The sequence below is a fragment of the Bactrocera neohumeralis genome, chromosome 4 (genome assembly GCF_024586455.1).
Source record: "Bactrocera neohumeralis isolate Rockhampton chromosome 4, APGP_CSIRO_Bneo_wtdbg2-racon-allhic-juicebox.fasta_v2, whole genome shotgun sequence".
Lineage (NCBI taxonomy): Eukaryota > Metazoa > Arthropoda > Insecta > Diptera > Tephritidae > Bactrocera > Bactrocera neohumeralis.
This window is the reverse complement of record NC_065921.1, coordinates 32103433-32117887: the sequence shown is the minus strand read 5'-3', so window position 1 is coordinate 32117887 and position 14455 is coordinate 32103433. Positions and strand designations below refer to the sequence as shown.

The 14455-nt window shown below is 33.3% G+C and overlaps 1 protein-coding gene across 1 annotated transcript; it reads right to left on the bottom strand.

The window, feature by feature from the left end:
• Positions 1–12881: 12881 nt before the first annotated feature.
• Positions 12882–13843, bottom strand: LOC126756597 (uncharacterized). The gene is made up of 3 exons (XM_050469793.1): positions 13695–13843; positions 13393–13574; positions 12882–13343 (listed from the first exon to the last, which is right to left on the bottom strand). Exons 1-3 carry the CDS (start codon positions 13841–13843, stop codon positions 13228–13230), a joined length of 447 nt encoding a protein of 148 aa, XP_050325750.1. The 3' UTR covers positions 12882–13227.
• Between the last annotated feature and the right edge of the window lie 612 nt (positions 13844–14455).

The window sequence follows — 14455 nt, the reverse complement described above, 5'->3', positions numbered from 1 at the left end:
TACTTTGCATATTAAATATATAAATATTTCGGCAACAAATAAATAAATGTTATAGTTGTCTGATTTTCTTAATTTTCGCTGTCTTTGTTAAGTATATTTTAGAAAACTGTATTACGTGCTTTTAGCTTTTTAATTAATGGATACCGGAAAACAAAAAATCCGAACAATCGGTTGTATGGTAGATATGTGATATAGTGGACTGATCTGACCGAATGTTACAGTAAATAGACTTTTTTGTTATAGCTGCAATTAAATTATATATGCCATTCAATTATATCCTGACACCTTTGATCACAACTTGTAACTAAATACACAGAAAGCGATTGCCAGATATATTGGAGTAATCGAATGCAATAATTTGTTGCCATTAAATGCTTTCTTGAAATTTTGGCTTCTATTAAAGTCCAAACAAACTCTATTGGATTGGCGTCTGGTGACTGTGATGGGCAATCCAAGAAATTTTTTTTTTTCTTTCAAAACCGAGCCGAGCGAAAAGTTAATTTCGATTTTACGTACCGTTGAGTGGATGCGAGATTCAAAGCCGAAATCCGCGCATTTTGCTATTATTCTGGTACATATTTGCTTGTTAATTTGAATTCCGCAGATAAATTATATGTTTCTTCACCCAAACCGGTTTTTTGTAGGCGAGAAGACGACGAAAAATGAAGAATTGACGCTTTGGGCGTAAAAAATAAAGGTATTTAATACTTCCCAATAGATTAGGAAATTCCCGCTATAAATTGGGCCTTGAAAATATTAATAGCGGCTATTCTAAATATTGCTCTACCATATTCATGGTAATTCATTGTAAGCAAAATATGAGATCACCATACCAATATACAAATGAAATATGAAATAGGCGCGTCGGGGCGGTCAACTTCCACTCTGCAGTGCCTGCACGATTTCGTAGGAAAATGTACGCGCACAGTTTTGAAGCTGATTTATCAGCTTTGCGCTCGGCTCGGCTTTGAGCCACTCTGCAGCCAATCATCAATCATATGGAGTAAAGTCAGCCGGATGTTCGAAAATCACCTAAAAGGGGGGTGGTGACACGCCCAACGGCCAGATTTGATACCGGCTCCTATAAAGTCTTTATGTCTCTGATGCATTTAGTTATTGATTTATCACACTTTTAAGAAAACCGTTATTTGAGGAGTGGACAAGGTTATCCTATTTTCACAATATCCTAAGGAGAGTTAAATAATTTGTTCGTGATTCGTTGTGCCAAATTTGAATTGTTTATGTTAATTTACGGCTACACTTTGCCACTGCTTTGCCTGCAAACAGGAGCTGACAGATCGAGAAGAATGCAGGGAATGTCAAAAGCAAAACACCAGTGAAATAATGGTGCATATCTTGTCTCGTATAAGGCAACGCTTCAAATATTTGGGTGTCTTATGATATGGGACACTGTAAGAGGGATCGATAGCGAGGCCGCATAACTTATTGAAATTCGCGTCAAACGCTAGCATTCTGAAGGATGACTACTCTTCACGAACTACGTAACGACACTCCATCTGGCATCTCAAAGGACCAAAACTGGTCTATGTGCGGCTTATGAGCTAACCAAACTACCCTAACCTGTTATGGCACTTACACCCATTTGCAATCTCAGCCTCACTTGATTGCTACGGAACATATACATACATATAGAATATGTTCCAAGTTTCATTATTCTTCGTCTTTACTGGGGTAGACACCACTTACGTGGTTATAGCCGGGTTAACAACAGCGCGCCAGTCGTTTCTTCTTTTTGCAATTTGGCGCCAATTGGAGATTCCAAGTGAAGCCAGGTCCTTCTCCACCTGGTCTTTCCTAGACGAAGTTATCTACGACGTGGGAGCCTAGCCGACAAGTGCTTCTTTATCCATTCTGGAGAAAGCAGAACTAACGGCGCGATTGTTGAGTCCAATGATATCGATATCATCGGCGTACGCCAACAGCTGTACACTCGTATAGAAGATGGTACTTTTTCTATTTAGTTCTGCAGCAAGAATTATTTTCTCCAGCAGCCGATTGAAGAAGTCGCACGATAGTGAGTCACCTTGTTTGAAATCTCGTTTGGCATCAAACGGTTCGTAGAGGTGCTTCCCGATTCTGACTGAGCTTTTGGTATCGCTCGATGTCAGTTTAGACAGCCGTATTAGTTTTGCGGGGATACCAAATTCAGACATCGCGGCATAAAGACAGCTCCTTTTGGTGCTGTCAAAAGCAGCTTTAAAATCGACAAAGAGGTGGTGTGTGTTGATCCTCTTTACACGGGTCTTTTCCAACATTTGGCGCATGGTGAATATCTGGTCGGTTATTGATTTTCCAGGCCTAAAGCCACACTGATAACACCCAATCAGTTTGTTGATGGTGAGCTTTAATCTTTCAAACATTACACTCGATAGAACCTTATACGTATACTCGTACGATGGTGAGGAGGCTTAGGCACAGTAGTTAGCGCAGATTGTGGGGTCTCTCTTTTTGTGGATTGGGGAGAGCACACTTAAATGTGCGGGCATGCTTTCGTCCGACAATATTCTACAAAGAAGCGGATGCATGCTCCCTATCAGTTCTTCGCCGCTGTGTTTGAATAGCTCGGCCGGCAATCCATCGGCCCACACCGCTTTGTTGTTCTTCAGGCGAGTAATTGCTATCCGAACTTCTTCATGGCCGGGTAATGGAACGTCTGATCCATCGTCATCGGTTGGGGAGTCGGGTTCGCTTCCTCCTGGCGTTATGCTTTCACTGTCTTTCAGCAGGCTGAAGAAGTGTTGCCTCCATAATTTTAGTATGCTCTGGGCATAAGTCATTAGATAACGTCTGGGGGTTCTACAAAAGTATGCTTCGGGTTTGAAACCTTCTGTTAGTCGCCGCATATTTTCGTAGAATTTTCGAGCATTACCCCTGTCGCTTATCAAGCTCTTCGTACTCACGCATTTCGGCCTCTTTCCTTTTTAGTCTGCAAATGGATTTCGCTTTTCTCTTTAACTCTCGGAATCTATCCCAGTCCACACTGGTTGTGGTCGAACCAGAGAACTTAAAACATTGCGAAGGTGCAAACTGAATTCTGTATGATGGTTCCATTGGACGGCTAACAGAGCTGATAGAATTGTAGTAAGGAATTCACCATTCTCGCTGCTATTTAGCAGAAATGAGCACGTTCTCTGGCAGAAATATGTATGTACTTATATGTAATGTAAAACGACTGAATTCATGCGACAAAAAATAAAGAGAAATGCTTTGAAGAAAAATATACAAGGTCACACAGAGAATGTAAAAAAGCATTCTCTGAGTCAAATATGCGTGATTATTTTGTATCATATGAACCATTTCTTCCGAAAAATGGTAAACATTTTAATTTTTTTTACAAAATTGGGAAAAATTAGGTAGAAATAATTTTAATTTTATTTCTCTTTAAATTTATTTTTTAATTTTTAAATAAATAAATATTTCAAATAAATTATATTTATTTCGACTATTACAAAGAGAATATGTGCCAAATGAACTTCATTTCTTCAAAGAAAATTGGTGACCTTCATGAAATATTCATATTCGCATTATTTCGTTATCATTTCCATATTTGTACCAATAGAATTTCTATGGCATATATGTACATATGTACATATGTATGTATATTATTTCTTGGGCACATTTGTCTGTATGTTTGCGAAAGCAAATGCGAGCTACATACATACCTTTGTAGTATGTACTGAGAACGTTTATCATAGAGAAGGTTCACGGCGCGGAGAACGTAAAAATATTTTTGGCTAACTCGATCGAGATGAGGGATGTATGGATGTATACATATGTATATTTATGTCTCTTCATATTCTTGAATATGTGAGAGAGCTGTAAAAATGGAATATCAAAGACCTTATTTTCCTTCAATATTCCCTGATTGCGCATACATGCTATGGAATCATATGCCGTACATATATTATGGTCTTGCATATTTGCACCAGATTGTGAATTACCCTATTATTGCTCTTCATATTCACTGGTTGAGTACATATGTGAGAGAACTGTAAACAATGTTAACATTTCACAGCGTGAATTCTGTGGTTGTGAGGTGAATTTCTTACTATAATTTGAACAAATGAGGTAAATTCCTTACTAAAATTCTAACAAATGTTCGCTGTCAAACCTGCACTTTCTCAATGCTTTAAGGGGCTATACCAGTGTGACACTTTCAAATTTTTTTTTTTTTTTTTTTGCTTTTTCGATAGTTTATATATTCAAAAATATCCTGTGAAATCGGCGAGGTCGTATCTTAAATAGTTTTTGAATGGCAGCGTTCTAAACAGCGACCGCTCAGAGGTGCAAACATACATATATACATACATAAGTGAAACTTTAAACGCGTTTTTCTCGAAACGACATTTTTCAAAATTGCTGACATTATAACTCAACGAGAAATTGACCGATCGACTTCAAATTAAAACTGGATATAGTTGAATACATTTGCTATACAATAGACTACGATCTTTTTGATTGGTTGATAATTGTCAATTTGACATTAAAAAAAATACCATTTTTTTCGTAAAAAAACGATTTTTTTTTTTTCAAAATTACGCCATTTTCTTAATTTGTGATATTTTTCAAAGATCGTAGTTCATTGTATAGAAAATATATTTAAGTTTAATAAACATTTTGAATTTTTTTGTTCCAGCTACTCAATCGACCGGAATCATGCCAGCAGTTGAGGCACTTTTTTTTTCGGCACTTCCGCAGACAGCACATAACTCCGTTATTTTTCAATATTTTTGTAAAAAAAAAATTTTAATATAGTTAAAAATATACTTTAATACTTCCATAGAACGTCGAAACATTCAATCTAGTACTTTCTTTTAAAAAAAATTCACGAGAATCGCCTAATTTTTCATGCGTCACACTGGTATAGCCCCTTAAGTTCTCTGCTTTAGTTTCTCTGCTTGAATAAACGTTCTCTGCTCTGGTTCGCTGCTCGGGTATGGATAGGCTGAAGCGCCCTCTGACGGTGGTTAGCAAGGGAACTAAAAGAGCTCAATATTTAAGCAATTCAGTTATGGCACTTTTCGAAATTTATGTCAGTGTAGACTTCTATGAATTCAAGCAGCTCTCCAATCTGTTTTATTCTACTGGAAGAGAATTAATTTTCCATAACTCACTACAAACAACCACCCAGAATCGGAGACATCGATTTTATAGGATGTGAAATTATTTTTCGCATGCTAAGCATTAAGTTTCATGCGAGAGAAAGTCCATCACATTTATTTCTGTCGTCTCATATACAAACAAACATACATACGTATGTATATCCATACATACATGTGTATTTAAAAATGCCGTGTATCGAATGCCGATCTGATTTCATTTTATTTTTCAATTAACTACCGCTAGTTTAAGTTTTTTCTTAACATACATTAATTTTTATTTAGATGTGGTAATTCCATTATACAGAGTTCGTTACATTTTTCAATATCAATTCAAATATTCACATTCACACACATATGTTTGTATATTGAGTACTGATATACAGATGTACATACATACATACACATGTACATACATATATACATTATGTACTTAAATATTATCTAGAAAAATCTCTGCGCGGGTCGTAATTAGTTGGTCCATGGATAAAGTAAAACACGTTTAAGTCCAGATGCGAATCGGAGACCGCGATTGCTTCAACTGGCCGAAGCGCGATCAGCCAGTCTACGATGGCGCATATAACAATCAGAAGCAACAAAGCCCGCGGTCTCAACACTTGAACATCTATTCGAACAAAATATCGCATTTTTCGTTAGCGTCGTTTTGGTGATTTGTCTTGAAAATTTGATATTGGAACTAATTGAAATTCAACGCTTCTGGCTTTTATATTGCGAATGTCGGCGGTTGTATCTATGTATGTAAGTATGTATGTATGTATCTAAGATGATGTGAGTACTGGTAGAACGTGTCAGATATCTTTATGTACATACATACATACATACATATGTACATATGTGCTAAGAAAAGTCGTTATAATGAATGCTTTATATTTTTCATGAAAATATAATATATTTTGTACGATCAATAATTTACACACTAGCGTATAGTTTCTATAGAATATATATTACTATTCCAAATAAAATTACAAACAAAATTCTTCTTTAAAGTGACAAACAACTTCATGGACGAGAACGTTTACCAAAAATGCCGTTACTTCTTGAAAAAAAAAATTCAACATATCAAATACAACAACAGCATATATCAAATACAGTACAAGCATACAATTTGCTGAAATCGTAAGCGGCTTAGTAGCGAGGTTGAACTAAATTTATAAACCGTTTCTTCATAGCCAATAAGTACTTTCAAAACTAATGAAATATAGAAGTACTTTTTCCAAGTTCCACTGGGTAGTATACTGACTATAGGTAAGTCTATAATTGTCCAACCCTAGTTTGTCGACCTTACTAATAGGTAAAAAATTGAATCTTTGTGATTATATTCGTAATTTAAGTCTATAAATTGAGAATATTATATCATAAAATCGTTAAATTATATTTTTTATATGATAGAAATAAAGTTTACGGAAAAAATTTTTTTTCCATTTTTGAAAATTTGACAATTTTTTTTAAATAAATAAATAAAAACGGCCCACTCTGGGATTAGCAGAGATAGTTGTCAAATTAATTGAAGTTTTTTTTGAGGAAAAAAAATGGCGAACTTCCAAAAAAAAAATGACGATTTTACTTAAAAAACCGATTATTTTATATAATTGATCGTGTTAAATTTTTTTCGTGTATTTTTTCGAAAAGTTCATTCAAAAACAAAAATTTAAAAAAAAAGGTCCCCAAAAGTCAATTTCTACAAAAGTTATGGCTATTTGAAAATAAAAAAGCCATTTTTTTTTGAAAAATTCATAACTTTTTTGAAGTTGGACAAAAAATTTTGAAAAAATTCTCGATAATGTTTTTCAAAGGGTAGAAAAGGCTGGATAAGTTTCAGCAAAATCTAAAGGGGTCGGGTTCAAAAGTGGTCGATTTGGTATGGAATACCCCATACATACATACTATATATACATATATATATACATACATGTAACTGTAAAGGTATTAGCTATTTCATTAGACTTGGGGCATCCCTAGTACTATATGTATGTATGTATGTATGTACATATGTAGGGAATCTATGATATCTTATGTAGGTAAAACAATCAGTGTTTGTGCGTTATATTTTCATATGATAATGGCATAAGATAGATTGCTAGGAATTTTCCTCTACAAGTGAACCGGCTTGTGTTTTGCTAAGCTAGTCCAAAAGTATCTCACTCCATTTGATCACCTGCGTTGACAAGAGCAATATCCCCTTCTCTTTTTTTGTACGGTATCTTTTTACACGGATTAGAAGTTACACGGTTGAAAAAAAAATTTTTTTTTTGTGAAAAATTTTTAATCTAGTACGGTTACAAAATCACTGTCTTGTAATTATGTTTGTTTTTACCACACTTAGCACCATTGCTAAAATCAACATATGTACATACATATGTGCACTCGTGGCCAGGCAAAACTTACCACTATAATTTCTTCAATTTTTTCGAACTTTTTCGTTCGTTCGGGATTTTCTTCAATTTTCTTCAATTTTGTTTTTTTTTTAAGTTTTTAGTAAGCTACATTATATTATCTAATTATATTTATAGCTTTTAATTTATTACGTTTAATGAGTAAAAGAAAAATTAGCTTTTCTGTGCTTATACAAAAGCGGCCGACTTTACTGTTTTTAAAGTGATACACCTACTAAACTTCGTTTTTCAATTAAAAAAAAAAATTAAATAAAATATTAATTAAAAATATAGTGTAAATTAAATTAAATTAAAAAAAAATAAAAAATATCATTTTTTCATCGCATGTCAGTCTCTTACATTTCGAGCTCATTTTGTAAAGCTCACTATCTTTCAATTGATTTATCTGTAGGTGAATGTGTTTTGTTTTTAGTTTTTAATGTTTTTGAATAATAACATGTCATTAACTTATTTCTAAATAAAAAATTTCTATACCGCAAAAAGTACCGCTATAAAATGTAGTCAAGTATGCACAATACTTGAAAATTTTGAGTGGTAAGGTTTGCGTGGCCACTAGTGTATGTACATATGTATATACATATGTAGTAGTAACTGGGAAATTCCCTTATTCGATAACTCTTATCTACAAATTTTGTTCGCATGATATTTACATTGCTGAAATGGATATCCCCAGCAATGATACCGACTTTAGTCCAGTTCAACGCAAACAATTGCGCTTGTTATCAAGTAGCGACGAATAATTATGTAGCTATGAAAATATTGTTTCCTTATTTCTATTCTAATTTTTCTGTTCTTAATTCTGGATTAACAGATTTCTTTTGTTTTTTGCTTAATCTACCAATTTTTCACCTGTATGAATTATGTATTTTAAGTTTTAATGCTCAATAAAATGCCATATGAACATACAATTTGTATGCATATCTGAATTTTTATACTTTTCAACATTTTTTACACGGTTTTTCGAAGTAAATATACATAAGTATATAGTTCTTTATTTGATCTTACACGGTTTTCAGATGACATGGAACGCATCCCCCATTTTACTATAGGAAACGCTTCTTTTTTACACGGTTTTTTACACGGATTTCTGAGAAACGTATCTACCATGTAAAAAAAGAGTTGGGTGTTTTAAGAAGGCGTGGTCCTTGCTCATGTGCACTAGAGATTTAGAGCAGTTCCACAGAAGAAACTCCTCATTACAAAATCTAGAGCATAGCAAGCAAGTTTGTTTTGAAGCCTAATCAATAGTAAAAACGTAAAATTTATATTTATCCGAAGATGAGGGTCTCTTGGTTGTTTTCTTCAAGAGTGGGAAGTAATTTTAATAAGGTACTGTATTGGTGCTTAGTCGCCTATCGTCTAAAGGGAGTTGCTTTTATTTCCTGCGCCTTAACTTGTAGCCCACATATTTTCGATGACAAACTTCCTTGCACACCACATGTACGTATGTATGTACTTTTTCTTATTCCTCTCGTTGCCATTTGTGAGTTGGAGCACAAAACATTGGTAAGTTGTTTCCATGAGTTGTTGGCTACAACTTTTTGGGGAAATGTAAGGGTTAAATCAATGACAACATACATACATACATATGTACATATCAAATGAGCGTAAAGAAAAATTTAATGTCATATAAATAATTATTTCACTTTGTTGAATACAGTTTGTGTATAAATAGATGTATGTATGTATATATTAATATTTAAGCGCATATAACCATACCATAATGAAACAAATGTGAATGACAGTGTTACTTATTAATCCAGTGACAAGAGAAATCCGCAATCAATATACAATTACCTATACTTACATGTACGTTTGCGGCAAGCCGTGGTTTCAATTTGTATTTGCCTCTGCTGAGAATGTCCACACGGCTTTCGAACACACACAACTTCACTGAAAGCATCCGTAACTTTGGGATTGCTAACACAATTTAGAAAACAGTCACGTACTAATGATAAACAAATAATTTTTCGTTTCTGCGACTTTTTGCAGGCGCTTTGCGTCAACGTTGTTTTTACATTTTGGCATTCTGCTTCAATTCTTCCAACTGATTTCAAATGCATACATACATACATATACATAAGTATGTACATGTACAGAATTGTGTTAATGTGCCATTGTGTGTACTATATTTAACGAAAATTTATTGTTTACTGATTTCTGATCCGATGACTTGTCAATCTATTATAGATACTCTACAATTCATCATTATTTTCAAGCAAAGTGACTCTGTAAAAGTTTCAATATTTATAGTTTAGATTTTGAAAAATTTAACAAAATATAGATTTCATAAAAATTTAACTAAGTAGCCTGACATAAAAGTTATGGTGATCAAAATATAGTAAAACTAAAAGTTCTTGTATGGAAAACTTTTGCATTTGACAAGATATATTCACGAAATTTGGTATAGATGATTTTCTAAGCCAACAATGTAATCTCCGCAAAAATTGTTCAGATCGGATTACTATAGCATATAGCTGCCATACAAACTGAACACATAGTTACTAAAAGAAATGCACCTGTGAAGGGTGTATTAGCTTCGGTGCAGCCGAAGTTAACATTTTTTCTTGTTTTATTAACATTCAATGCGCATAGCGATTCACGTATGATGTCTTTAATTGACTCAAAACGGTTTCCCCGGAGCGGTCAAAAATACTTGCTCGCGACAAACAATTATCACCGAAAGCCTTTTCCAACATTCTGAATGTTTCGGTACTAGAAATTTAATTCCGCACATAAAATTTAATAGAACTTTTTTTGAATAATTTCACTTATCGTAAAATCGCCTAATGCACTTTACGTACTTCAGAAAGACAAGCGTATATATGTAGTACTATTGATATTATTCCTTGGCACAAAGCTTATTGCAAGGAAAAAGTTCTGAGATAATCCCCAGAGTTAAAAATCATTACTAGATAATAGCATTAGAACTAAAAATGAACTTTGCAGTATCAAAAATGTTGATATATTTATATTTGTATTTAAAACATTTAGTTTAAAACTACATATTTTAAGATGATACAAAATGTTTTAAGAGTATCAACATATAAGCATATATGGTATATATATTTAGGATTGATCGGTTGCCCTCAACTAAAACTCTATAAGAATTACATTGACTAAATCATACAGAGATACATGTGTTCACATATTTTAGTTGTTAGCCAGTTAAAAATTCCGTACGGTAATGATCAAGCACCTAAAGGATTTTTTATTTGGGGTGATAACTTTGGGAAAAATTCACGGGATATCACGGGAAATCACGGGAAAAATTAATTATATTATTCATAATAGAAAATAAGTGTAAGCAAATGCTGCATAAGCCCTTCTCAAATATCGAGCCAAACTATTTATTTTGCTCTTTATAGCGGAATTTATTTCAAATAACATCTTAAATTATTAAAGAGCAAAAAAAGATGTTTAACTTGATCTTAATCGGTCAGTTTAAACATGGCAATTATGTGAAGATAGTTTTTTAATTAAAGGAGTTCTTCATATAAGAACTCGATGTAGTGGTCCGATATCGGCGGTTCGGACGCGTGCAAAGTTTCGGATCGATTTCTTAAAAACTGAAAGATTAGCTTAAGGGGGGAGCCTGCTTTAAGGCTTCAAAAATCGATTTTTTTGAGAACTTTTTTGGGAGGGAAAGACATAATTGATTAAAGTGAAATTTTTAGGGTAGCTATATATTTAAACATCATTCACAAATTGTTTTGGTACGAAATCTTTGATATTCTGCCTTTGGGAAGCAACTGCCCGAAGCATCTCGCATGTGCATTTGTCGGACGGCGGGCAGGATGCAGGTCCCAATTTATATCAGAAACAAAAAAATCAAAGAGATTCCTTTTTTTAATAATTTATCTTCTAGTTAAACTAAAAAAATTCCAAAAAAAAGTGTAAAATTTTAGAAATTTTTTAAAAATTGAAAAAAGTGGTTTTTGACCAAAAAAATTTTACTTTATGTTGTTTAAAAATATGTTCAAACTTGACTTTTCTAAGTTTTTTTTAGTTTAAATAGAAGATAATTTAATGCCAAAGATAATAAACTTTGCCCCAATTCCATACGACGTTTAGTTTTTTTCTATCCTGCCCGCCAATTAAGAAAAATCGTAAAGATTAAAAACCGAGAAATCGCAAGTCAAAGTTTTCGCTTTCTGCCCAAGCGCTAATATATTTGCTAAACGCTCGGTCACTATTTCCCTTCTAGCTTTGAAAATATTTCGAAATCCCATCTATAACTTCGGGGACATATTCTTAAATTATTCTTAAGCAGATTGAAGCTTCTAAAGCAGGCTCGCCCCTTAAGCAAATTTAATTTATTCCCATACGATTGCAAAAAACTTCATCCACTCACTGTATATACATACATATCATACATACTACTACATACCATACATTTGTTTACATATTTAGTAGTTGGGCGAATATTAAAATTTTAAGCCGGAAATTGAGGCACACCCCTTCTGATGGCGTTTAATTTCCTGGATGAGTCGCTGGACTGTATGCTCAAGAGGACAAATTTTTGGGATATGGGATGTATATATGTATGTACATATGTAAATGTAAAATTAAATTAATATGGATTTCCTATTAAACCTTCGAAAAATGTTTTATTTTTTACATGACAAAATAACAAACAAACACTTGGTAATTGAACGATTCACAATAATTAGGAGAAAAACTTGGTTACAAAAATAACTATCAAAAACGATGAATAAAACTCCGCTGTGCACCTCCTACCCTTACGTATTGAGGATTCTCGTTAGACGGCAACATGTTAAAAAACAAAAAAACAAACGAATCTGAAAAAAATATTGAGAAAAGACTTCACTCAAATTTAATAACTCGAACATAGAACAGAATAAATGCAAAATTTTTGTGAGAAAAGAAAACTCTATAAAGCTTTTATTACTGTTTATAACTCAGTTTGCTATTATCGATATCAACTCAAATTCAGATTAAAATACTGTCAAAGGAAGAGCAGTGTTTTGGGAAGTTCCTTCCTGTCTCATTTAGCAAAAAATAAAATCCTTTCTTACTTTAATGAAAATAACTCATGAATCAGAAACAATCATCATTTATAAGTGGTTTTGTCCATTTTAATAATTATTCACCCTCTCGTAGGCAATAACGGAATTGAGTTGTTTTGATTTTTCGTTTAAAAATGTTCAGTTGTTTTCATTTATTTAGATTAGCAACCTCAGTGAAACTTCGAGTGAAATTAGATGTAGTTCGTAATACCAAAAGAGAATTTGGTTGATCTGAAATTGAATTGCTTTATGGATCACATATCCATTGAAGAGAGTGTTGGAATGAATTCTCAATTACACATTTTAAAACTCTTGAATTTATTTTCCACTTTTTATTCATTTTGTGCATTGGAAATTTGATTAATGGCGAAAGATACATAACCAACATCTGATCAAATCACTTCGTTTAGTTTTTACATTAGATCTAAACATGCAAAATAACATGGCAATTCAGACTCTTTCTGTTAGAACTTCCGCAGTAATATTTAATGAATACCATAATAAACTTATTGTCTAACATACATACGTACAATACGTGTCACTTTCTTTAAGTTCTAAATTCTATAAAAATAAATATTATTGTACTGCAATTTCGTTTATGAACATTCACTATTTCGTCTAGCTTTAGGCTTTTGAAGCAAATTTGTCTCGCTCATACGTGTTTTACACAAGGGCTGATGTGGTTTCTTTATTAAGCGCTTCGATTATATGAGCGATTCTTCTGGCATTCGTTATTTTCCATGTAACAAAAGCAATCGCGTAGATGAAGAAACCAATACCTGCAATCAAAAATTAGAGTTTCGTGTTTTTGGTACGCTTGGAACTTACCCAATAGAAGAATAGCCTCCGATGTTTGATCGTGCAGTGTTTTGGAAACTGCACACAAAATAATTAATCCGCTTAGTAAACAAAATGAACCAACTACCGCTGTTAAAGTGATAACTATTAAAACCGGATCGCTGAGTGCGTAATCACAAGCGGAATGATTTAAGCAACGTTGTGATGTTTCGCTATAAGTATTTATTTCGTAAATATCTATCTACATATGTACATACTGGTATATATATTAAAATTAACACAAAAGCAATAATTATAATGCTCTTATTAAAATAAATATTTGATGAATTTACCGAGAGTGAGAACAATACGATTCCGCTATGCGTCTTATATTCATGATTGCACTATAATAACTGATTGTCTTGACTTCATCTGTATAAATTTGGTACATGGACGGATGCGAGTGTTTATCGAAGGGATATATGTGTGTACATACAAACATACATACATATGTATATGCATTTTTTCAGGCGGGAAACTTTTCGCCGTATTTCCTGTGTTGGACTGACACAACGAAGACGTCTGTAGCTGCCGCCTATTTTTGTAACTGTGAAGTATGGGGTTTGAGCAGATGCTCCGATTTAAATAAGAGGTGTCCAAAAATAGATGACTCCGCTCGTGCCATCGCCCATTGTACGTCATTGATGAGACGACTCCACTCCACTCAACTTGTGTGTGAATGTATGTAAGTGCATTATTTGTTTACTTATACTCGTATACTTGTACATACGAACATAAGCGAATGTACACAAAGTTATCCACACGTTGAAATTCTTTCTAATTTACTCATTAAATGCACTAGTTCACAAAGAGAAATACAGTTATAATTTGTATGTATGCATGTAAAGGTAGATTTTAAACAGGAGTTTTAAAATTACTATTCGCTAAACCAACACAAAGTTTTTATACTGATCCAGAATAAAGATACTCTTTGTTGTTGGAACTACTCATAAAATCTTTTTTATAAATTTTTCTTATATGTTAATTACATACATACATACATACGAGTATATAACAAGCAAAGGCCAAGATCGGGCGCTGACTAAATTATATA